Raw genomic sequence first — 27,644 nt, forward strand, 5'->3', positions numbered from 1 at the left:
AAGTGTTTGCACAGTAATAATTCCATTGCATTCTTATCATAAATCAGTGAAGAAAACATGACCACATGATAAATCCCTTGTCTGAACTTTTGGGTCCACCATTTAAAATCTGAGCAATTTTGAGAAAGTTCCTTAGACTCTCTTAAGCCTCCATTTTCTCACATCTAAAGGAGCACAGAATTACCTGACATGTTCTTGGAGAATCTAAATCTTTTCCATCACATGGTGGTTCACAAAATGCACATAATATTTGTTTCAAGAGGACAAGGCTGTACTGCAGAAGAATTGGGTGATATGTCTAGGTCAGAGGTGCAGGACACAGTATGAAAGCCACAGCTCTGATTCTACAGCTCACTCTCTACAAACACAATATTTTTCTGCAAAAGTGACAAGTATATTCAGTAAATATTATTAAATCAAATAAATAGGGATAAATTTGTGAGTTTTTCTCATCTTTATGAAGATATTTTGTTTACAGTGCACTGAAAAGTGGAGGGATTTTATTCTTTTTACTTGTAGGCATATTTTTGAGGGAAACATTTTTTTGCATTATTATTTCTTTCTAAGAAGTAGAAGAAAAGGAGGAAGAGTGTAGAGGAGAAGGAGGAGGAGAGGGGAGAGATATTATCAATACTTCTATGACTAATATGATAAATGTTCTGCCCTAGATTAAAGACACTCATACAATGAGATGTTAATCCTATCAATAGTGGATTAAATGTGTGTATTGTGGTGAAGGACAGATGAAGTAATAGATGACTCCTATGGGAAACAAGTGATTTTGCAACTGTTCTTGCCACTGTCCAATAAGGCTGAGAGACTCTTGCACAGAAGAGACCACGATGCTCTCCATGTACTCACAGAGAAATCCCAGCAACACTTCTGCAACACAGACTATCACGTGTCTCAATGTCAAGAGACAGCTATGGAAAGAGACAAGGTAGGGAATTTCAGCAGCACTAAAGCTCAGAACATGTGCTGCAACATCAATGACTGCTAGTCAGCATGTACAAGGCCTGATATGGTAAAGAGAGTTCTTCGGTTAAACTTAAAGTTGAGTTACCAGAGACCAAAGAAGAGGCTGGGCTAGGAGTTGGTTTGCAATGGAGACATTATTGGATTCAAATATACATAGGTGAGGCTGGAGAGACTGCTCCACAATTGAGAGTTTGTGCTGTTCTTGCAAAGAATCTGAAGTCACTTGCTGACAGTAACGTATCCTCCTGTTACTACAGCTTCAGGAGATCCAATGCCTCTGGCCTCTGAGAGTTATCTATTCCTTACGCATTTAAAAATAAAAAACATAATATATATGGGAACCAAATATATTTACATATATGTACACACACACACACACACATATATATATGAGTAATATATATATATATATATATATATATATATGAGTACATACACACACACATATATATGTGTTTACACATACAAGGAAGATATGGACAAATTAGAAATGATTGGATACATTGAGAGATTAAACAGTTCAGCATCACAGCTGCAGATGTGGTCTGAGAAGTCATTAGCACACAGATGATAACTGAAACCAAGGAAACACTGCAATCCTAGAGATGAGTCACTTGCCTGTACTCCCGGGCAATCCCAGGCATCTCAACGTTACCAAGTCTAAACATGAATAATTCTGGGCCAGTGAGATGATTCATCAGGTCAAGGTGCTTGCTGCCAGTCATGACCACAAGAGTTCAATACTTGGAACCATGTACATAAAAAAGAGGAAATACTCTTTACCCTCATCTCTTCTCCTCTTTCCCAGCTCTTATCTCTACTTACAGTGGTGCTCAACCAGCAAGAAATCCACATACTATTCCCTCTTTTTTCTGACTTTCAACAACAGTTACTTAGTTCCATTAAAAGCATTCAGCAGCTTGCCACATTTCTTCTGCAGCTGATGGAGGGCTCCCATTGGCTAATAAAGACACTGCCTGGCCCATTTGATTGGCCAGCCTTTAAGTGGGCGGAGTAGACAGAACAGGAAGAAGGAAGTGAGGTAGATGGCTCAGTCAGATGCCCCACCTCTCCTAAGTGAGACAGACCACCATGCCTCTCCTGAGAGAGATGGCAGACGCAATGAAGCTCCAGCCCAAGATGGATGTACACTAGAAACTTCCCGGTAAGGCACCACTTTGTGGTGCTACACAGATTATTAGATATGGGTTAATCAAGATGTGAGTAAGAGGCAGAAAATAATGGGCCAGGCAGTATTTAAAAAAATACAATTTGTGTGTTGTTATTTCAGGGCATAAGCTAGCCGGTGGCTGGGAGCCGGGTGGCCGGAAGCTGCCCGCAGCTCTTCACTACATGCAGCTTTCACTGACACCATTATCACAGTAGTTTATTTCGTTACAATGTCTAAATGTTTTCAATAACCTTTTCCTATACTTGATGGTGTAGAAGCTATGCTCATAACTCCTGAGTTGTCAGCCCCAAATCCAAGCAAGACGATGGTACTCTTCATTACAGACACTTGTTCGTTTCTCATCTGTCTATGCACTTAAAAATGGCATCTTTAGTTTGATCATTACGCTTTCAATATGTAAAACTTGGCATTTCTCTCTTATCATCCATAGAGATCTCTATGTCACAGACTAGTCAATGATGGGTAGCATCTATTTTGAAAGCACCACATTTTAGTCACACACACACACACAAACATACTCACACACAGATACACACAATGTATATATATGTATGAATAGATAATTATCTTTTCTCCTGGCTAAGAATGTCTTTCCTTTTCCTTTCTTATCTACTGGAAACCTTTGTCTTGCTTTGACCTCTTTGTTGACGCCCTGGCCTCCCAGAACCAAAATAACCACTGCTTATCCCATTAGCTCTAGCTTCTTATTAACTAATTCTTATATCTTAATTTAACCCATTTCTATTAATCAGTATATCGCCACATTGCAGTGGCTTACCAACAAAGATTAGGTTTGTCTGCCTCTGGCGACTCCATGGCTTCTCTCTGATTCCACCCTTCTTTCTCCCAGCATTCAATCGAGTCCTCCCTGCCTACCAAAGTTCTGCCCTATCAACAGGCCTAGGCAGTTCCCTTATTCATTAATGGTAATGACAGCACACAGAGGGGACTCCCACATCACCTTTTGAGGTGGGATGTCCTTTTATGTATTATATGTGTTGCTTTTATTGGTTGACAAATAAAGCTGCTTTGGCCTATGGCGCAGTACAAAATATAGCCAGGCTGGAATATATATATATATATATATATATATATATATATATATACACACACACACACACACACACATATATATATATATATATAGAGAGAGAGAGAGAGAGAGAGAGAGAGAGAGAAAGAGAGGGAGGGAGGGAGAGAGAGAGAGAGAGAGAGAGAGAGAGAGAGAGAGTAGGCAGAGTCAAGGAAACACCATGTAGCTTTTGAAGTAGAACGCTGGAAACTTACCGGTAAGCCACAGCCTCGTGGTGATATACAGAATAATAGAAATGGGTTAATTTAAGATGTAAGAGCTAACTAGAAATATACATGAGTCATTAGTCAAGCAGTGTAGTAATTAATATATTTTCTGTGTGATTATTTGGGTCTGAGTGGTGGGGAATGAAAAGAGCTGTCTCTGCTTACAACCTTTATTAAAGTACCGTCTTCTAGTTCTGATTGCATTTTCTTCATGTCATATTAGTTCTTTGAGAAGGGAAAGTGAACCTTTACTCAGTGTTGAGACTGCTTATGTTGTTTAGCATGACGCTATATGCCTAATTGGTATCTAATGAATATCTGATGGATCATGACTACATGGATGGGTGAATAAGTGATTAGAAAAACACTGCGTGTTATTAGGCTTTAAAACTCCACTACTTGCAAATTTAATATTGACTACTAAATATAAAAATCTGCCCCAGAGAAACATTTCCCATGGAAAGTAGAATCTAGATTAGTTTTTAATCTATCTCTAGTACTGGGAGTTCCAGAGACATCTGTGAACTAACTGAGGAGGATTCTCTTTTTAACTATTGCAGGATCATCCACTTGCTATGAACAGACTTCTGTGCAGTCTGAATTTCATTCTCAAATCTCTGAATCACAATAGCTTGGTCAAGACTCTGTCAAATACTTTCTATGGAGATATATAGTATACTTACTCTCTCCTCTGCCCATAATCTGTCTGTCTGTCTGTCTATTCATCTCTGTCTAATCTATCATCCATCTATACAAGCTGACACATTTAGACTCTGACAAACCAGATGAATTCAACTCTGCATCTCATGACTGACTGATAGTAACAAGTCCCAAATCCACCCTTTGTTTTTCCTGTTCTTTGGAGAGGGTCTTTGAGTATGGTAATACCAGAGAATATGGATGGCTCCATAGCTGGTCCTACTGATCTATGTCTGTTCACAGGTTTTGTCTGCAGTGCACAGGTGATGTGGATATCTGTGGCAGTGGGGAAGGGAGAGGACAGCTGTAACAGGTAGGTATGAACAGACACAAACACTGGATGGATGAGTCATTCATCTTTAAGGACAGCACTTTTGTTTCTATTCTTCTAAGTCCGCTCTATTTCGGTAACTTCGCTCAGGGAAGCAGTGCCTATTCCTTACCTTCTAGAAATATTTCCACTGAGAAATATCTGATATAATAATTGGAGTGATAAACATTTGAAGCTGGTTGAATGGTCCCTGCGTTCTTTGAGAGTCTTCCATAATAGTTGATATTGATTTTCTTTAATGGGAGAAAAGCTGACGAAATACAGGCTTTTATGCTAGTGAACTCAGCCAGCAACACACTTGGGTCTCCTACAGATGTTGCTTTTAAGCGAGATGGGAATTACAGAGATTAAATTTTCCTTGCTTTCCTCATGAGAAAACAAAAGCACTACAGATATCTGGCAACAAGATGCTTTCTGCCAAGGATGGGTCATTAACTCCACATTGAACCCACTGAACGCCTGCGCCTCGTGATCCTGGGTATCGATCATTCACAGAACCCAGCCTCGATGACCTGTGCCAAGCATTTCTCAACTTGTAACTGGGTCATGGTGTAGTGCACTGAACCGTGCTTCAAGATGTCAAGATGAGAGTCAGAATGGAGGAAGAAAGCCATATTAAATGTGTATGTAGAAAGCAAGTTTTCATGAACTTAAAGCTTTGTTTAAATTTTTAAAGGAAGCTTTAGTTAGAGAGTGTGTGGTCCTGAAATAGTCACTGAAGACTTTATCTAAAGAGTCCCGTATGATACACACTGGAGTAAAGCAGGGGAGCTGGGAAGTATATGACCAGAAACTGAAACAACTGCAGTTGTGTGCAGATTTATCTGTGGGATTAAGTAGTCTGCATTGCCTCTGATTCTTATTTCTGTTTATGTAAGAGTCTAAATCTAAGATTATTACTTAGCATGTGTGAGTGACCTCCACTGCTAATGTATCACCCTTATCCTAAAAGTCAAGATAGCTTCAACTAAATCTCAGGCAGGTGGGACTCATTATTTATGTGAGAAATTATTTCAAAACAGGATAAAGCACTATATATTGAGTTTTAAAATATAGTGTGAGTGTGTGTGTGTGTGTGTGTGTGAGAGAGAGAGAGAGAGAGAGAGAGAGAGAGAGAGAGAGAGACAGAGACAGAGAGAGAGAGAGGGGGACACATTTGCGGTTGGGTACCCATGGAGGCCAGAAGAGGCATTAGATTCCTCAGAACTGGATTTACACCGCCTTGTTAAGTTGCTGCTAGATGCAGGTGCTGGGAACTGACCGCGTTTGTAAGCACTCTTAACTACTGAGCTATCTCTCCAGCCCCTTTATTTCCCTTGGAATAAATATATTACAACATTTTTGCTTTTGTGGTTAGAGACAAGATAGCCTTGGAGCTGTAATTTTTCTGCCTCAGCCTCCTGACTGCTAGAATTACAGACACAAACCACCATGCCTGGCCTAACATTTAAGTTATTTAATGATGAATTACCTTCATGAATATTTTTAAAGGAATTCAGAAAGCTTATTTAAACAAAGAAAAAGTCTCAACAAGATGTTCCTCTTCACTGAGATGATCTGCAATCATATTAGCCTATCATGCTTAATTGTCATCCAGCATAATTTAATGTCACTGGAGAAACATCCATAAAACTCTTCTTATGGGCTTTTGCTCTGAACATCTGCGTCTGGTTAAGGCACTCATTGGAGATGGAACTCCTCCTTTCCTGGAGTTTCTATAGCATCATTATCACTTACAAACACTGGGCACCTGTTACTTATATGTGCAAATTTTATCATTACTATTCAACTGAAAAAAATAAGACTCTGGGTTTTATATGTTAGCTTATCATTTATAGTCCCTGACACATAGTAGGTCCTTGAGAGCTCATGGATTCATGATTAAGATCTTTGGAAAATCCAACTAGATCATACCTGAGGTTAATAGGACATTAAAATTGATAGTGCCTGGATATCTATTATATAAATAAAGGCAATTTTGAGGATTTAGTACGCATAAACTTTTCTCTGTATCATGGAATCAGCTATAAAAGCAGTAGAGACTAACGTAATTTCAACCTAGAACACAGACCAACAAATAAGAATCACTGGTTTAAGTTGGAAAGTTAACTTGGAGATCCTGAGGCCTGGCGTTTAATTCTCAGTACAGGAAAAACAAAAAGACAAACAAACAAACAAACAAAACAGAAGGAAGCATTAAAGCATCTGAATTGTGGAGAAGTATCTAGTGAAGTTGAGAAACTGAATCTTCAGCTTTAACCAATAATAATACACATTTAAATTCTTCACATGCATGTATGACCCTGTATTGGACAATGACCTTTTAATTGATTGATTGATTGAACTTTGAGTTAGGATTTCATCCAGTTTAAATTATCCTCAAACTTGCCTTGTGACCGAAGATGACCTTGAACTTCTGGTCCTCCTGCCCCTTCCTCTCTGTTTCTGAGTTTTGGGATTACGCATGTGTTCCCTCACACCCAACTGTCTGCAGTGCTAGGTTGTCACTTTACCTACTGAAATTTATCCCAAGCCTGACAGTATTTAAATTAAATTAACCATGATCTCATATTATTGAATTAATTAACTAAACTCTACTATATGGCAGACTATCATTAGTTCTTTATGTTAATTATGAACTAGAGCTATAAAAATTAATCGACTAATATCTTAGAATAATGTCTGGTCCATATGATGCATTCATTACTAGGTCATGTATCCATTAATTCCGTAAGAGATATTATCCTCATTTCATAAGGAAACCATATTTAGGGTTAAGTATAAGTACGTCCAAAGAATATAACCATTAAAGTGCCAAGCTGGCATTCAAAATCTCTAAACACTAATTTTGTCTCCTTAATAACTATTTGCAGAATTGAAAGCTCCAAGACTGTTGTGTTTGACTGACTCCAAATCACACATTGATGGACAAGTGGTATGCTTCTCTCTAACAGCAGATTCCCTTGGATATATGCACTCCAAGAAATCACCACATCATTCTCCAAAAGATATTTCTATTGGGTTCTTCTTCCCTTTTACTATGTGACTATTCCTCATCTCTTTGCAGTGGGCTCTGGAATGAAACATGGGGTCCTCTGTGATCACAGCTCAGTAGATCTGATATATGCCACTAAATGCATCAGCCTACAGTCCAATCACTAATTAATCAGTCACACTTTTAGACTTATTTTGCTTTGAATTAAATGCATATATATATGTATCTGTATGTGGTTGTGTGCCTATTGGCATGCAGGTGCCTGTAGGCTGCAGAAGAGTGCATCAGGTCGCTGGAGCTAGAGGTATAGGCATTTGGGAGCCACCCAATGAGTGTGCTAAGAACTGAACTCAGGTCCTATGCAAGAGAAGTTTGTGCTTTTAAACTGCTGTGACATCTCTCCAACCCCAGAGTTTGTATTCTTGACTCTTCATTTCTTAATCTGAATAGTGGTCAAGTGTTCAAAGGCAGATAGATATTGAGAAAAGGGAGCCAGGATGAGTCTGCCTCATCTTCATCATAAGTTGACATTATATGTTAATCACATATTTTGTAGTGTTTTTTTGAAAGGGGACAATGCAATCAAAGATGTTATTTTAAAAATGGCTTTCCTTGAATCTCAGTCAACCCTACGCAGGAATTCCACTAAATGCACCCTATGATGGCAGTGTCAGAGATGACAATGCTGAACTAACATTAAATTGTCAAGAAACATGTTCTGTTGCTCACTCCTTTCTGTTTTCAAAGCTCTTTGTGGGGAAATCCAGGCCATTAGGAGTAATGGATCACTGGAGGGGACACGAATGAAGCTCGGGACTGTTGTTATTTCTCCAAGGGACTTACCATTTCCAGAAGGCTCAGGATCAGCTGGCTGTGTTTCCTGACAATGTTATAAGCTCTGCAGCAAAGCTCCACAAAGTCTTGAAAATGCTGTGTATTTTTTCCACCCTCGGTAATAAAATACTCCATCTCTGAAGTAAAAATGAAAGGGGCTCGGTCCCTATAAATAGAAAACAATAGTGGTTATGAGGAGAAGACATGGCTTTAGGGCTATTGAAAGAAGTTACCACAATGTATTTTCAGTCAATTTTTTTCTAGTCCAGTGTGGGTCATTGTGGATAAGTGGAAAAACTTAGTAATCGGGAGCTTTGGCTAACTGGGCTGCAATGAGAAGAAAGTATTAGGAGCACTACTATGTCCACCTATTCTGTCTCAGATTAATTCACAGTTACATTTGGACAGAAGGTATCTACTGAGAGAAGATCGGCTCTGATGAACAACACAAGTTAGAGCTGCTCAAAGTTGTTACCGAGAGCATATTTACTGATGCATTTCAAGATGATAAAACAATTTAAGTTCGGCATGACAGTGCCTGAAAAGTGCCATTTTCCTTTCCTTGGAAGGCAGACTCCTTAGGATGAGAGTTTGGATAAAAGTTAAGATGTTATAATAACAAATTTTTTCAAAAGATAATTTGTGAAGCAACAAGAACAACAGATGTAACCAATTTACTGTCATATGCTTAGCAAACAGAAAGTTGTTTTTAAAAAAGATAGCCATAATTCACTTCACACATGACTCAGTAAAAGCACTGAGCCCAGAGCACATTGCAGACCATGTTTTCACACAAGTCATACTGCCCCCTGTAGTCCACGGATGGAAAAGCAAGTCACATTTCCTAAACTGTGATCTGAGGCATGATAATTCTGAGATGAAGTGTTATCGTCTGCAAGAGAAGCAGGGAGAGGGGCAGAGGTATCTTTATCTGATGAGGTCTCAGCAGTTAGATCAATGAAGAGGATTTTATACTAGCTAGTCTTGCAGTCTTCAACAGCATCTAGAGGGGACATAGTTGTGGGAAAAGTAGAATGAAATGCGTTTTAAATGTGATAGTCCGGGTTCAAGTAAGGCTGCACCAAGTTACTGAAGAAACTGAGAGGGCATTCAGGGTCACCTTAGAACAGAACAGTGTCCTGTGCTGATACAGGTGTTGCTGTCTTAATGAAAACGTAGTCGAGCTGGAAATCCCACCAATATGACTTAAGTAGACCTTTCTGAAGTATGAGAACTCAAATGAAAAATTTTGCAAGCAAATCTGAGACAGTGAACTCTGGCTCCAGACAAAGAATTTTCTAAAACAGTGTTTGGCTGTGGTTGTTCTAAAGCCAGGCGCTGTGGTTCACACCTGTGAATCCCAGTGCTCCAGAGGCTAAGACAGACTATGAGTTTGAGGGCAGCCTAGGGTATATGTTTAGTTCCTGGCTAGCCTGGTCTCAGAGGTGAGATCCTGTCTCAAAATAGAATAATGAAGTTTGTATTTTATAATACATGTTGACCTTCAAGAGAGGTGAGAATAACAAAAACTGTCACTCGGCTTGCTTCACCTTTCTTTAGCCAATAACTTATTCAATAAAAGGTATCGAGCACCCACACTGAGCAAAACCTCTCAAGTCTCTATTCTAACTTCTTAAACTATGATCAGTTATTTTTGCTGTTGTGCCTTCCCACTCATTCTATGAGGCACTTTATGGGTCAGACTTCAGCAAAGCTGGGAGTAGAGAGGATGGAAACACAAGATAAAAGCACAGATTCTAATCTTGTCCTTGCTGTGACTTCATTTTCTTGAGTTTAAATTGGATACCAAACTCTCAGCTGTTAGACTTTCTAAGAGGCCCAACGTGGGAAACGTTTATGTGCCTGGTTCATGGAGATTCCTGGGCACTTGGGAGTTGCTATGCCTGGAGGAGGCTCCATGTACAAAGCCCAGGCTGCAGGCCCCAGGATCCACATCTCAAGTCTGGGTTTTGAGCATCACTGTTCTTGCCTTTGATGGGAGACTTACTGTCTCCATTCCTGGATCTTTCTTTACCAACTGGGATGGGGACAGTTGATTATTGACATTACTGAGAGGATCACATAGCTTAAATGACAGAAAAGCACTTACTGCCACGTAGAAAGCTCTCAGTACACTTTAGATATCGCCACTGGATATTATTGTAAGTCTTCAAATAGCCAAGAGTGTTTGCAGAGAGGAATCCTGTCACAGCTAAGCCTCCCTCTGTCTTCACACTCAAAAATGCCAACACCTCCCGCTTTTTAGTTTAGGATTTAATTTAATCACTATAAACTGCTTGACTACATGGGTCCTTACATTGATCTTTTCTTTTGTTAGACATTTGACAGATCTTACACGTTCATAGTTTTCATTCTCACTAATTATGGTGCTTTAAAGACTGAATGTGCCTCTTAGACTCGTGATTGACATATGCATTCCCCAGTTGGGGGTGCTATTTGGCGATGGCATGAGACCTTTAGGAAGTGGAGTCCTGCTGGAGGGAATACATGCAGGGGGTGGACTTTGAGATATTATAGCCTCGCCCCACTTTTTACTCTTTTTCTGCTTTGTATTGGTATACGAAAATATGGCCAGCCAGCTTCCTGCTCTGCCAGGGTGCCCTGCTTTTCCCACTACAAGGGATTCTGTCCTACTGGAACCATGAGTTAAAGCAAACCCTTCTATCCTTAAAGTTGCTTTTGGCCCTAGCATTTCCTCACAGCAAGAGAAAAGTGCCTTATGCACAGGTGTTTCAATAGTTTTAAGAATATTGTCTCAGGGTTTACTATTGCTGTGAGGAGATACCATGACCACGGAAACTCTTAAAAAGAAAATATTTAATTGAGGGGACTCTCTTACAGTTCAGGCCATCATGGCAGGGAGCATGGCAGCTGGAGAAATAGCCAAGTGTCCCACACCTTGTAGAAAACAGGAAGTTGACTGACACACTGGCCAGTATCCTGAGTGTATAAAACCTCAAAGCCTGTTGCTACACTGACACACTTCCTCCAACAAGGTCATACCCACTCCAAGAAAGTCACACCTCATAATAATGCCAGTCCTTATGAAAGTGGGGGCCAATTACATTCAAACTACCACAAATATCCTAGGGTTCTTTAATCAGGAACAAATCTACAAAATCTTTTTTGCTCTTTTCTGTCTTATACTGTGAATTGAGTTTTGAAAGTAGTTCTATAAAAGTCTAATATCTTACAAATTCCTGAACATTTCTAGTGTGCCAGATGTGCTTTTCTCTTTTAAAGCTGATAAAACTACAGCTGGCCCAACTGATCTCTCCCGGAAACTTGTCCTGGCTCTGTCTCCATGAAATGACACCCCTTTCTTCCCTGGCAAGGCATTTGCCATGGTAAATGAGGTGCAGAAAACCCACACAGAATTTCAAGTACCTGAGAGAAGCATCCAAATTAGGGAAAAATGTAAACTAAGAATAATATTGAAGAAACAGATTTCACTGTGTAAATATCACAGTTGAAATGTTTAGGGAGTCCCACTAATGAAAGCCTCCCTATTTATAGTTTTTGCTTGTTTTCAATAAACTTTATAAAAATAAGAATTACACTAGAACTCTTCTGCAAATGAAAGGAAGTATTAGCTACAAGGGTTCCATATGGTCCCTGGGTGATACCCAAGCTTATGCTATGCTGTGCTTTGTGAATTGACTCAAAAGTGAACCTAATCCTAGATCACAGACATAGTGACTTGAGGACTCTCTCTGAAGTTTTGTGTTGTTGGAAATCTAGGGCATAAATTGTTTTCTAGGTTTGTTGCTATATCAGTGCTTGTCCCAGCTAGATCTGCTTTTGTTTCTGTCCTCCTACCCTTTCGACTGTTTTTGTTTCCCACACCTTACTCCTCCTCCTCTCCTTCTTTCTTTCTCTGTGTTCTCAACTTTCTTTTCTCCTTCCCACTTACTCTCCCTTTTCTTGTGCTGATTCAGTGATAAATATTAAGATAATTCTCTTGTGATAAATCCTCTCAGGCTGGCAAGGTGGCTCAGTGGATAGAGGCACTTGCCACCAAACCTGGAGATCTGCATTAGATTCCTGATAGCCACATGATGGAAGGAGAGAACCCACTTCCACAACTTGTTCTCTGAGTTCTGCATGTGTACCCAGGCACACATGTTTACACCAATTCATGTAAGTAAAATAACACATTAATGATTTTAAAAAGAAATCTTCCTCAATACACCCTATTTCTTGCTGAAAATCTTATGATTTAAAATAAGTTGAAGTGAAATGTGTGATTATCAGAAGAGAGTGAAACACTCCTTTTTCTTTTAATGGCCTTCACATCTGAAACAATATATCTATGGTGCTCTGGTACATATGGAAAATAAAATAAAAGTAGCCACATAGTGAATAGCTGGTGATAATTTAACATTTATGTGGGGAAATCGCAGAGTAAGCTCGTTATGATTCTGTCGTCTGTTTCCAAAATTAACTTTGGTATAAACATAGGACTAGCCTTTCTCCAAAAGTAGCATTCTGCAAAAATGCTGAGAATATTTTCTAGATTTCCAGCAGATGTAAGGAGTGGCTTGATGATCTAAAATGTTGATATTCTTGGAAAGGTAAGAATATATTATAAACACATAGTAATTCTTAAGGAGATACATTTATTCAGCAAAGAAATAATAGGTTATTCATATTTGACATTTACTGTTACTTTTGTGTCAGATCCCCATGTAACCATACAACACACATAAATCTGTGTAAAGTCGTTAGTATACTAAGATCAGTGTTATAAGGGTTTACCGGTGGTTGCTCCACTGAGGACTCAGACATTCAGGATCTGTTGCTGCTCATCAGGTGGCTTGAACCTAGAGGGTTAGACTCCCAAATGTCAGAGCACTACAGTAAACCACCAGTAGGCATTTGTTAGACTCTGTAATAGAATGTACAAAAACTCCAGGTAAGGTTAAGGAGCTTTCAAAATCATTGCATTAGGGTCTGAGGATATAGATCAGGTGATAGATTATTTGCCTGTTAAACACCATGCCTTGAATTTCACTCCTAGTACTTCATAAACGCGGGCATGGTGGAGCAAACTGTAGTTCCAGAACTGGAGAGGTGGAGTGGGAGGATCAGGAATCTAAGATCATCTTGGCTACATAGTAAGTTTGCAACAAGCCTTTAAACGTGAGGCCTGTCTTATTTCTTCTCCCCACAAAATAACACTGCTATATAGGCAATTTAAATGCACCAAGTAACAACAACAATGTTATGAAAATATTGCTCTATCTGCATTTGGAAAGATCAGATGAGCTTTTTGTAGAAAGTTTTGATCTCATATGATAATAGCTTATATTAGAATGAGGTTTGTAGCTTACAGATGCAGAGAAGCAGAAAGACATAAAACATACTCCAAAAGAATAAATGGGATGATGTGATGGCTTGGGACAGGAGGAAACAGTGATGCCAAGTAGGTTCTCCTCCTTGTGTAGCAGGAAGGCTGAAGAGCATCATTCAGAGTGACGGACATTTGTATCCATGTGAGACTTATCAAAGCAGATGACCGAGATTACAACACACGTTTCAGGTTGTGAGAGCAAAGATCTAGGCAGGAGGCAAATTCCTGGGAGCCCAACAACTGTATTTCCTTGTGCTACCCAACTATCACGTTATTGTCCCTGACAATGACAGACACAGCACCCAGTGATGTCAGGAGTCAAAGAACAACAGGTTTACAGCCTTCCTGAGTGTCTCTTGCCTCGTAAATTTCAGATATGGACCCAAAGAAGTCGGTGATATGGAAATATCAGCGGATTCAGACAACAGAAAACAAACAAAACAAAATCAGGAAAACCTGTTCTCCCTGGCCAAAGTACCAAAAAGGAAAGCCTAATACAATAGAATATTTTAAAACAAAGTCAACCTTCTCCAGCCAAATATTTTTAGAGGAAATGGGGATTTCAATTATACCTGTGTACATAGATGTCACATCTTACCAGGCTACAAGGTGGCACCCTTACCTCACAGCAGGGTGCTGTGGGCACCGATGGAAGGCTACACATATTGGTCAGTGAACTAGAGTATACAACGCTGAAGCACACTACCCTAATATGGCCAACTGTTTCTTGATGATATGGTGAACACAGTTCAAAGGACAACAGGTGGCCTTTGGACACAATTGGGATCCAGAGACACATATATACCTTGATCTAAACCTCTGCTCTAAAAGAAAAACAAACTACTACTTAATATAAAACACAACATGTTAAAACTTTCATAAAAATAAAAGAGGTTTTAGGACTAAGGGCCAGACACATCCTTTCTGGAATTAGGCGTGTTTGTGACATTGGTAAAAAGCAGTGTCAGAAGGTTGCAAAGAAAATCTAAAATCTGGAAAATGATTCCTGAAAATGATAAAGAGAACAAATAATTAGAAAGAAGAATATAAAAAATATTCTCAAATTTCAATAGATAAAAAAATCAAATGCTATAACTAGAAAATACACAAAAGGTATAAAAAGACTTTTTATGCTTAAGGATATGAAGACAATCAATAAACACCTGAAAAGATATTCAGCATGGCTTCCCTTCATGCAAACTAAATCTACAATGAGATGGCAGAAGACACCTAGCAGTATGAGTGAAGGAAGTGACAAGGATGTAGAGACACTGGATTGCTCAAGCCTTGCTGATAGAAGATGTGTCTATTGTCTCATTTTGGTACATTATTTTCCTTTCTGAAAAACTATTTGTCATCAGCTTATTGAAATCAACAATACGCAAACAACCTATAACCCAACATTTACAACCCTGAGCATTTATCTCAGAGAAAGGCAGACCTATGTTCATGAATTCCACACTTGAGTTGTTCACTGAAGATTTAGTCCTATGAGTTGGAGACATTAGAGATCCAGATGTCCTTCAACAGATGAATGGTTCCACAGACTGCATTATACTCAGATTGTAGAATGTTATTTGTCAATCAAAAGCACAGTTTGAAAACACAACAGCTTGCATTGATTCTCCATATAATTATATTATAGTAAAAAGAAAACCAAAATCCTCAAATAGTACATTCAAGATGATTCCATTTATATAACATTCTTGACATCACAAAACTGTAGAAAGAGACAATAGATGGATGATTGTCAAGGGATAAGGATACAGTAGGATTGGGAATGAGAGGTAGCCAGGTTCATCCATGAAGTGGCTCCATAAGGGATGTGATGGGCAGAATAATTTTTGTATCTTGGCTTTGTCACTTTTGATACCTTATTGTGATAAATTATAATTCTACAAGATCTTACCATTGGTAAAGGAAAACTGATAATATAATATACAAGACCTTTTTGTTTTGCTTATTATAATTGCATATAAATTTCAAGAGATGTTATTAACATTTCAATTGTATTACCTGCGTGTAAATGATAACAGTTTCCTGAAAGGTGTAGAGAAACAAGAGATGATGGCATCTTAAGGAAGCAAACATTTGATGGCTGATGTGGGATGCCCTTCTATATGATGTGAATATGTCATATTACCATAGGTTAATAAAGAAGCTGATTTGGACAAAAGCCAGGCAGAATAAAGCAAGGTGGGAAATCCAAGCAGAGGGACAGCTGGAAAGAAGGCAGAGTCAGGAAGATGCCAGCAGTCACTGAGGAAGCAAGATGTGAGGTAACAAGCCACAAGCCTTATGGTAAAATTTAGAATAATAAAAAATGGGTTAATTTAAGTTGTAAGAGCTAGTTAATAGTAAGCCTGAGCCATCAGCTAAACTTTTATAATTAATATAATCCTCTGAGTGTTTATCAGGGAACTGCTGGGTAGGAAAGAACCCTCCATTTATAGCTGCTTTAGAAGAAAGAAGCCATTCTGGATAGACACTGAGAATGTTTTGCAGAAGGCAGCAAAGGAAGGTTCTCTAAGATGGAGATGCCTTGAAGAAGGCAGTGGAAGAGCTCATACAGTGGAGACCTGATAAATAAATAAAAAGAAAAATGAGTAGTGCCGAAGTCAACTGGTTTTATTAAATAATAAAGAATAAACCCCAATTGTTAAATTTACAAAATGAACATGTATTGGAAAACTTTCCAGGAGTGAAGTTGAGCAGAGCAATATGAAGACTTGTGGTTCTGGGGCAAAGTTATTTGAATTTTCCAGACTCATTTTATCTGAAAAGATTGCTGAGACTCTAAAGGTCGTCAAAAGAGGAGAGGAAATAGCTCTGAAGCATCCATTTAGGAAGGCAAGGGTTTCAGTGCTGATGTAAGTAACTGTGGGGAGTTTACATTCCATGGTAAAGCAGGTTCTGTTGGGATGGCTTTTTCTCAGTAATGTATGGGCTGTACTTGGTCTTCTAATGAGAGCACTGGCAGTGTGAGCACAAAATGTGTTGAAGAGCAGAAAAGCCAGGCAGTCTCTGGAATGCAGTACCACTGATAGACAAGAGGGGGCAGTGTGATGGTTGTGTAGGTTGCTCCATTCTTGCAGTGTGGGACTACTGAGTTCTGAGGGGCTTCACCTCTGCCTCCACATGGCTACCCACAAGACAAATAGGCCTTTTCCCTTTCCTTCTACATCCAACCTCTCATGTAATATGTTATATATGCAAATGTCCACTATCCTGTGTGTGTGTGTGTGTGAGCACATGCGTGCATGCATATGTGTAGACTAGAAAAGAACGCTCAGTATTCTACTTTACATTCTCTATCTTATTCTCTTGACAGAGTATCTCTCACTGAAAATAAAGGTAGCAGGCAGCCAGTAAGGGCCAGAGATTCCTACCGGTGCCCCTCACATTGCTGGGTTACACCCATTCACATGACCATGCTTAGATTTTTATGTGAGTCCTAGGGATTTTATCTTAGGTCTTCATGCTTACACAGTGAGTTTTCTTACTCAAATAGCCATGTCCAAAATTTACTAACCCTTTTATCTATCTGTCTGTCTCTCTCTCTCTCTCTCTCTCTCTCTATATATATATATATATATATCTATATCTATATCATCTATCTATCTATCTATCTATCTATCTATCTATCTATCTATCTATCTATCTATCATCTATCTATCTATCTATCTATCTATCATCTATCTATCTATGTGTGCACATGCTCTGACAGGAGTGTGCTTCCATCCCAGGGATCAAGCTCAGGTTATCAGCCTTGATGGTAAAAATGTCTTTACGTAACTGAGCTGTATCTGCAGCCCACAGATCTTTTATAACAAAATTAGTCAGCAATTATGCAACTTTATAAGCTACCACCATTGAGAACAACTAGTAACAAATATGTAGAATCTCTGCCTTCTTTTCTCCAAGTGTCTTACCAGAGGCTACTAAGATGTTATGTTTCAATGACGCATTTGTGCCTTGAGCTGAAATATAGATTCAGCCATAAGGAGTACCTAGTTTAAAAAGCTTCACTTTTAAAGAATACAAACATGAATTATTTAAGGTACAATAATTCCAGGAACATCTTTTTCAAATGTGAGTCATATAGTCTAGATAATATCACAGGCTTCCTCTCAATAGCCTGGGGTGGTCTATGGTCACACTAAAATCTGTAGAATGGATATGAGTAAGCTTGGAAGTGTAAGTCACTCATCCTAGGATTTGTTATTTCCACCTGTTTAATATTTTTTTATGGTAAAAGTAAAAACAGTGTAGAGTTCTGCTTGCTAAGCATTAAAAAAAGAATATGCTCATATCAAAGACAGCAACCCTGGTTACTTCAAGACTTAGCCTTAGGTTTGGCATCCTTCACTGTTTTAACATCTTATAAGGCATTTTATTGTATGTTTTAAATGTATGTTTTAAAAGTGTATTAAAACTGTAAATATGGGATACGCGTAACATAGGGCACTAACTAAAGAAACTGACACCTGTCCCAAGGCAGGGGAGAACAAGCTGTGTTGGCTTTGGGGAGAAATGGAAGCTTCATAGCAACATCCAGGGGTTATGATGTAGTTGACTGGTGCCCTTGCACACATTATAACAACCAAAACTATTCTCTGCCTTAACTTGCAAAAACACAGCAAACAACAGCATTTCTGTCTCGATTCTGGAAACTATCACATGTCAAGTATGCATGAGGCTTTCAAGTTATTTTTGACTGTTCTCACAGAATATGAGCTCACACTCCACGATGCAGTCCCCAATACACAACATATGTGTGTATTGTGATATGTGCCTGTATCAAAGCCATAGCGATCCAGGGAGAGAGCTATAGACTTTAATACCAGTGATGGAGGTGGGGGATACAGAGTGGAATGGAAACACCAGCACCTGACATGGACTTAGGACCGTGAAATGTGTCTGCTGGAATCTATGAGCATCACAGTATTACTTCCTTTAGTGGGAAGACTGATAGGAGCCACTAAACAAAAACACAGAGACTCTAGTCTCAGAACTGAAAGACTTGAGTGTCTGAATGATGTACTTGGTACATGGACTGAAATTCAGAACTCGGTAATGAGACACACTTCAACACTATTATCAAGATTATCTTTATTACTTTTGTGAAAGTGAAATGTTTGGGTTGTGAAGTAACACATAGCATCACTAAGATGTGCTGTTTTCAAGTCATCTGTAAGCTATGCACTCCCCTAATCACAAAAGGCATCATTAGCACAGGCACAAATGGCTGAGGTGCACTGGGGATGCTTAAGCTTACCTTTTTTTTTTGATATCACAAATGCCCTACATTCCAGAAAGCACATTTTGCTGCCCAGCAGTAAGGACACAAGTCTCTTATCTAATATCCATGAGTTAATTGGGAAGGCAAATCTGGAGTCTCCATTGAGTAGAAAAGAACCTTGTGTAATTAGGTAGCTTGGGAAACCACATACAAGCAATATAACCACAGTGTCAATGCGAGCATGCTTTTACAGAATGAACACTAAACCCCCATGAGATCTCCATGCTCTCAGCAATTATCAGCTGAGTAGAGTTTCACCTGTAATTTCTTAAATGCAAAACATTTTCCCTCTTGTTCAGACCCTTGTGCAAGCATCACATGTCTTTAGTGCTCGTGAAGTCCCTGATTTTTAACTATTTAATAACTTTACATAGTGAGTCAGAAGGTCTCTGGAAACTCAGGTACATCCTGTCTCTTTTTAGATGATGGTAGATAAAAGACAACAACCTTTTTAGAGAAGACTTAACTGTTCTAAAAAGGTTGTTAGGAAGACGCCCCCAACAACCTTTTTAGAACAGTTAAGTCTTCTCTATATTTCGATGAACTGCATTTGTACTGAGCCAGGATTTAATGATGGCCAGAAGGGTGACGGGATCCTCAAAATTACTGGGCTTTTCCTTTGAATCATAGATGAGGGAAGTGCATAGCTATGACTTCCATAGAATTCTGATACTTGCTTGGGACAGACAGTCTGGATATGAAAACAAGTTCACCAATGCTGTAATGTGTGGGTGAAAGTCATGCTTGTGGCACCACATTGGAAGTAAAAGGGTTTAAAAGCAGGTCAAAGATGAACTCAAGTTACTCCTGAAAGCATTTGTATCTCATGTAGTTGTGGTTTACAAGAAATAGACTTAGTATTTCTTACTAAGCTCAGAACTGAGTCATTCATCCAGTATGAGATGTATGGCATTTTCTCCTCCCTCCCTCCCTCCTTCCTTTCTTCCCTCCCTCCCTCCCCCCTTTATTCCTTCTTCCTCCCTCCCTTCTTTCCTTCCTTCCTTCCCCCCTCCCTCCTTTCTCTCCCTTCCTCCTTTCCCTCCCTTCCTCCTAACTTCCTTACTTTTCCCATCCCTCTCTTCCCTCCCATCTTCCTTCTTTCCTTTCTTCCTCTCTTCCTTCCTTCTTTACCTCTTCCCTTCAGCATTTCCTTCCTCCTCACTTTCCTATCATGGGAATCGGATGCATGCTATACTACCTATTCTGTTCTACCACATGGTACTGACTATTCTACCACAGAGCTACAGCCACAGCTCAGCTGAAGTTCCTATGCTATGCTCACTCTAGAGGCATATTTATGGACTTCCCTTAAAGAGTAGATTTAGAATCAAGGCTAGCAGGGCTGACAGAGAGAAGCACATTGTACCTGAGACAAGCCAAGAGGACAACAAAGGTGGCAGGTGAGACTCATGGAGGGCAGGAAAGCAGGGTAATCAGGGTTTAATTTGTTCTCTCTTCCATCTCTTTTATGTTCTCCAATTTTTCTCAGTCATCCCATTTTTTTTCAGCTGAAAATCTACAGAATTTTCTCATTGAAGAAAATTAGTTTGTGAGTTTATGACCTTTGCCAATTTCCATGGAATAAATATTCCAATTATTGCTGATTTCTAGCCAGTAATGTGCTGTCATCAGGGACGTTGGTTGAGAAGGCATATACTACAGGGAATGAGCTCTGGCAAGCCATCATGACATGGGCCAGGTCCATCTCACCTCTGCTTGTGTCCAAAATTACCCCATAGGTTAGGGGTGGCTTGCTGAAATATATTACCACCCTCTGATATATAATTATTTAATCTTTAAGAAAGTTCAAAATATACATAAGAAAACTGAGGCACACAAATGAGATTGACTGAAGATCATATGTTAAGTACGTGATAGCACTAGTATAAAACACACAAATTCTCTCTCTCTCTCTCTCTCTCTCTCTCTCTCTCTCTCTCTCTCTCTCACACACACACACACACACACACACACACACACACACCCAGCTTATCCTCAGAGCCTCAGAGTAACTGACCTTGACCAGTGTTCATATAACAAATTATTTTATTACATAGGGCTTTTTATGTAGTTACTTACTTTTAACAGTGAGTGGCAGCGCACTGAGACACCAGCTTCCTACAAAGTTCCTCCCATGGGAATGAATGGTCAGTGACTCAAACAAGGCCTTTCTGGAGTATGAAAAGTGGATTGCTAAACATCCAGAAATGACAGCCATAAGAAAAAAGAAGTACGGTGTTGAATACTGACTGTTTTTAATTGAATAAAACAGGGGATAACATTTTTTTGTGAAAAATTAACTGAAATTACTTAGAAAAAAAGTTACAAGAAGACTTAATCTTTTGCTGCCCTTTTAGTGCCTCATGTGGACAGGTAAGGGGCCCTGGAACCTGCTGCTCTAAGCTCATTCTACTGCCCTTTCAGCACCCCATGCAGTCAGTGAACCATAGTGAATTAAAAATAAAAGGATACTCAATATTTTTAGAATAAATGCTGACTGGGTGCTCAGCCCTAAAGGAAATACTCTGGAAGCCTCAGAGAAGGGTGCTGAAGAGTGAGCTGTGAGGATGTAGGAGCTGGGAAGTACATGGAAAGCCATCTTCACGGCAGAACACAGCGTTCACAGTAGTATCTTGCAGTAGTTACATTCTGCTGCCCTAGACCTGTGCCTTAGACTTAGTGCCTGCCAGAGGTCATCATGAGTGGGACGGGACTCGTGGGGCCCTCCTGCTCTATTCTAATTTGCTTTTCTGTTGCTGTGATAAACACTGTGCCCAAAAGCTACTTGGACAGGACAGAGTTTATTTTAGTTTATACTTCTAGGCCATAATTTATTAACAAACCACAAAAGAAGTCTAGTCTGATGGCTAGCTCCCTCTAACTCATGTTTAGAACACACACACACACACACACACACACACACACACACACACATACACACACACAGTCACACAAACAACAAACTGTCAAACAAACACCAGGACCACCTGTTCGGTGTGGCACCATCCACAACACATTGGCCCCCCCTTTATCCATTAGCAACCAAGAAAATGTCTCATAGACAAGTCACAGGCCATTTTGATGGAGGCTTTTCCTCAGCTGATGTTCCTCTCTCCTAGGTGACTTTAGTTTGTTTCATGTTGACAACAAAAACTAACCAGGGTACCTTCCATGGAGAACTATTTTCAACTGATGGTTTCTAAGGAAGAGACAGCCATTGCCTTCAGTCCTGTACCAGATACTGATCCCATAAGGTTTCAATGAATAGGTCCAAGTCTGTGGCCACACAGACAGAGTATCCAGTTAAAATTAATGGGTTGCAAAACAAAACAAAAAGGCATGAATGTGGGTGGGTAAGGGACCTATAGGGAGTCCTGGGCAGGAATGAGAGGAGTGGAAGGAATAAGAGAGAGAGAGAGAGAGAGAGAGAGAGAGAGAGAGAGAGAGAGAGAGAGAGAAACAAATGGATTATATCCATGCTTAAGTTTTTCAAAAAGCAATTTTAATCAATAAAAATATGGATAAAAGACAGGCAATGATTTGGTGTAAGATTAGTTTTGCCAAAGTGAAAGTCCATATATACTGGCAATATAACAATAAATAAGATTTTTGAAAAAAAATAACTTAGAAGAGGAATTGTGGTTACAAATGAAGTTCTTCTTCATTTATCCTGTTTTATAAGAAAAAGTTACCAATAAGAATTTATCACATTCAAGTCTGAGTTTATTACTACAGTTTATCTTACATCACGAAAAAGTTTCTTTACAGGCATTATTACCGAAGAACTGACTGAAAATTTGATTGTGAGTGCATGATTTCATAATCACTTTTATTTATTACTTTGTTAAAGAAAATGGAGAAACGAAGATTATAATTAAGCAATACTTCAAAGGAAAATCCATTTGGTTTTAGTAAACTGGGAAATTCCTCATTATTTCCATTGCAGGAATTAGGCAAATGGTCCCCAAATCCTTAAGCAATGCCGGGGATGTGATGCCCTTTGATTTAGTCTGCTAGTGTCAATCCTTTTTAATCTCACAATTACAGCAATGAGAGGGAACACTTGTTTATGGACAGGGTATGAAATCCTTTACAGTGGTTGCTGAGATGTGTTTGTTCTCTGAGAAGTTAGAAAACTCACAGCAGCTGGGGGTCAGCTTTGGCACAGGGCTGAGAATTCTCTTTCCAGAAATCTCAGGTCCAGGGGATGTTCTATTTTCTTTGTCTCCTGTGATGCATCTCCACTATGCCTCTGTCTTCTCCTCTGAAAAGTTTCTTTAAAACAGCATGCCTGCCCTATTCCCTTTTACCCCCCGTTACTTGCTTTGTGTTTCCTATGAGGAGTTCTTATTTCCTTCTACCTTGGTGTTGTTTATTAGTTTAATGCCACTTCTGGTTACTTTTCTCATTACCTTGACAAAATATGTGGAAAGGTTTGTTTTAAGATATAGTAGGAAGGAACAGAGTTCATCACAGAGGCTCAAACATGATGGCCAGAGTGTAAGGTTGTGCTATATCCTTCTAGAGTTGGAAGTGGAGAGCCAATAGGACACCATGAAGAGGGACCAGAAAACCTTAAACCACCCCTTCCCGAAGTGATGCACTTATTTTAGTCAGGATCCACCTCCTGAAGGTCCCAGAGCCTTCTAAGTCAGGGCTATCAGTGGTAGATACATAGATCCAGATGCATGAGCCCATGTGAGACACTTTGCATTCCAACCACAATAGTGAAGGAAGCCAGGGTTTGTAGCATTGTTTACTCTTTTATCCATATCCTCACTAAATATCTGAGGGGCATTTCAAGGCTAAGTCAGGTTGGGGAACTGGCTAATTGTACTATGCTAAAATCCTGGTGGTTAACCCCTACACACAGTATACCAAATGGATCAGGACTATCAACTCATGTATAATTTCCCATCTAAAGTTTGTAAGAAAATAAAAAACAAATGACTGAAACAATTAGTTGGAATAGATATAGTAACCCACGGAAGAAGACCATTATAATTTCTTAACATCTTGAAGAAACTCTCTTTTGTTAATAATTTACTGAAAAAATTCCTTCCTTCCATCTTTTTAGACTTATAATCATATTTATATTACCCTGGGGGGATTGTAAAAGTTACTTGATGGGCTCCTCTGCCATTATACACTATATATTATTTAGAGCATTGCTTAATTATTGCAATAAATGCTTGTGAACTGACCTTTTTATGCCGCCAAATGTTTGTGCATGACCCAAGAATTTTCCAAAGTCAATATGAAACATGTGGCCTGACTTTGTCAGCATGATGTTGTCATTATGTCGGTCACAGACTCCCAAGATGAACGTTACCACACACCAGCCAGCACAAGAGTAAAAAAAGTTCCTCAGGGCCTGTGAGTTGAAAAACAATGACACAGAATGACAATAGTAAAGAGGAAAAACACCTCTAATTATCTACCATCTATCTATTTCTAGTATAGACCACCTGTGTATAGATAGAACTATCTATCTATTACATATCTTTATTTCTATTACCTATTATGCAGCATATCTATGTTATCTATGTATCTTTCTATCAATCACATATCTATAATCTATTTCTATCATTTATCTTACATTCTACAAGATATTTAACAATGGTAGATGAAAAGTCAGGGCATAACAGAAGACATTTAACATAGGGGTTTATTTATAAATGGAGATTGTGTGCAAATAGGTAGAAGTTACCAGAAGGATTTAGTTTTAGAAGTCATCATCTACAGAACGTGATATCTGAGTGAAGAGATTCTTTATGCATAGCCAGGAGCTTCACCCAGAAGGAAAACAAAAGGCAGAGAGACTTTCATCTAGTTAGTATGCCAGTTAAATTGGGTCATACTCATGTGGCTGATAAGTGAGTAAATTAGAACTCAAGGTGGATTTAATTTACTTTACCATAAATCACAATATTAATGGACCAAAGCATATTCTTTATTTAAGTAAATTACTTAAAATTAGTTCCAAAAGAACAAACCTTTTCATAATCTTCTTTTAAGTGGTTGTGCTGACTGAACCACTTCTTGATGGTGTTTTCTTTCAGTGGTCCTATCAACCCAGAGTGGAGATGGATCTTGGCAAGTGTTATGGCATCTGGCACCATCTCTATCAATCCTGTATGACAGTGGAGAGAGATTAAGGATGCTAACATTGATTCCCAGGATGATGCACACATAGACCATGGACCTCAAAGTGAGTTGCAACAGTGTTTGTCAACACTGTTTGGACTTTTTCCTTCCTCTCAAACCATCTTTGTAAAAGCCTTGTCTAGGGGGCTCCTGCTCACTCTTCCTGGCTCTCATCAATCTGAATATGTTAGATTTCCATCAGATCTATTAGAAGCAGCTTAATGCTTTCCTTCTAGAATTATGGTAGAGTGCCAATATAGATGGTATCATGGAAGCCCATGGTCACTAGAAAAGAAGACTGATTGTCACGTGTCAGGGGTGGGGGTAGGGGTGATGAAACTTTACAGGAGGATTTTCACATTTAAGTAGCAAATAAGTTTCTGTCTCCCATGAACAAAATATAATTCCCTCAATAAACATGTCAAATATATGATAAAATATCTGTTCAGAGTGCTGAAGAAAAGGTTCCTTGGTAAAGTGTTTACTAAAAAGGGTGAGAACTGGAGTTCAGATCCCCAGTATTTCTGTAAATGTCAGGAGGGCATGGTGGTATGCCTATAAATTTCAGCCTTCAGGAGCTGTACAAAAGGCATGGTGAGTAGCCAAACTCCCAAGTATGAAAGCTCTGAATTAAGCAGGAGACTCCCCTCTTTTTTCTCTTCTCCACATCCATCTTCTAACTTAAGAGGTTCAGTTAGTGCCTGTATATATGCATGGCTGTGGAGCCATCCATTGGAGCATGGACATCCTACCAGTGGCAACATCCTCAAATACAATGATTCATCATCCCACCCTCAGACATGATCAACTGTCAGTAGTTTTTCAGTACAGGGTACGGCCTGAATATCATATGATCCATTTGTGCTTGAGTTTTAGCTGGCTTGATGTTGTGCGGGTCCTTTGTATGAAAGTAATGATCTTCATTCATTAGTCCGATGCCTGCCTTCACTACATCTTCTGCACAATCCAGAAGGGAGGGGCACTCTGTTTGGATTATGCCTAGAATAAACATTGTTTGTAGGAACACCCTGTTTACAAAGTACTCAAGTACATGAGTACAACAGTCATGTCAGGTCCAAAGATAGGACGAAATGGGAGGAGTTGGAGCAAGAAAGAAGGAGTGAACAAAATCATATTTCATGTAAAAATTCTCAATAATTTTTATAAAAGACTATTTCTCAATATATAGAATGGAGAGTGAAGATGAAGATATTCCACTTCAACCTTTATCTTTTATATGTATGTGTATGCACATGAATATGCTCTTATATGCAAAAACATGGATGCACACATTACTACTACTACTACTACTACTACTCCACACACACACACACACACACACACACACACACACAACTTTAAAAATAAAATTCTGTTTAAACTAACAGAAACACCTCTGTTATATGTTAAATTTCTGAGGGTGAACAGAGAAGCCATAGGGAGAGCCACATGCTCCTTTCCTGTCAGACAGCATTAAGGAGAAACAGGAATAATGATTTCCTTTAAAAGGGAGTGTGTATTGATTGAACTTAAGTAGGACCTTTGCCTCCATGGCCACTCATCCATCAAGGCTTTTCACTGTGCTCCTAAACTCGTTATACTGTATAGACTAAAAACCAGAGGTCTTGAAAATATTTACATATTAGCAACCTTTGGAAAACAGTGATAACAGCACAAATAGTATTTCAACCTCTCCCGAGATGAGCATCTTCTAATAATTCTCTAGGCACTACTTTATAAATGAACTCACTGGAATAAATTGAAATCTAGACTTCCTTATGTTTACAATCCTCACAACAGTTAAGAGTTGCACAATCAAATGCTCAGAGGATGACGGGCACAGGAAAATTTCTATGACCACATAGAGGGCCATAAAATTGAATGCTTTTTGAACAATAGGTATTCAATAAGCCCAGAATCTAATGAAAACGTAACCTTGTCTTCTGAAAACGGCATTCATTTTACTCTCTATTTGTGTTGAAGAAGTGTTCTGTCAGCATAATTCCCTTTATAAATCTTCCGTCAAGAAGGGCGATGGTACATGGAGAGGGAAATAACATCTGCCATTTGCCACTTTGGAAAAGTCTACCATTGTTTCTTTAGAAACTCCTGATTAACTGTGGAAGATTTCACCTGGCTTGCATGCTGTGCCAACAGACAGGAGTAGATGGAACTGAAGGATTCCTCTGGAACCAAGCATTTACTCAATTTCTAAAGTGTGGATGATCTATGGGAGATCAGATGCACCATCTGGCTAAACTGGTTTCATTCTTACTTCCCTAGCAGATTAGGATATGGAAGACTTAGGTTCCTTCTATGAGACCAGCAAGGGTGGAAAGCAAGAGATGACAATTCCAATGCAGCAGTGATCAGAGACTGTGTGTAAGAAATTAGGAAAGGCTTGGAGCAGAGCTCCTACTATTGGAACAAAAGTAAGCTTGTCTATGATTTATAGTAGTTCCTGGGTCAGCTGAGAGGGGATTCTACATTTAA

General features: G+C 39.1%; 1 protein-coding gene across 25 annotated transcripts in view; it reads right to left on the minus strand.

Moving 5' to 3' along the window:
- The window catches only part of Pik3c2g (phosphatidylinositol-4-phosphate 3-kinase catalytic subunit type 2 gamma), a 346,977-nt gene that overhangs the window by 81,375 nt on the left and 237,958 nt on the right, over positions 1-27,644 (minus strand). For all 25 annotated transcript variants that reach the window (XR_005284220.1, XM_038318262.1, XM_038318253.1 and 22 more), the window contains 3 exons: positions 25,001-25,137; positions 24,209-24,378; positions 8,338-8,494 (listed from right to left, as the gene is read on the minus strand). Coding sequence is in view for 24 of the 25 variants with exons in the window: in XM_038318262.1 (XP_038174190.1) it covers positions 8,338-8,494; positions 24,209-24,378; positions 25,001-25,137 (464 nt within the window). In the remaining variant the exon portion in view is untranslated. The remainder of the gene's footprint in view (positions 1-8,337; positions 8,495-24,208; positions 24,379-25,000; positions 25,138-27,644) is intronic.

Source organism: Arvicola amphibius, chromosome 2, assembly GCF_903992535.2.
Source record: "Arvicola amphibius chromosome 2, mArvAmp1.2, whole genome shotgun sequence".
NCBI classification, from domain to species: Eukaryota; Metazoa; Chordata; class Mammalia; order Rodentia; family Cricetidae; genus Arvicola; species Arvicola amphibius.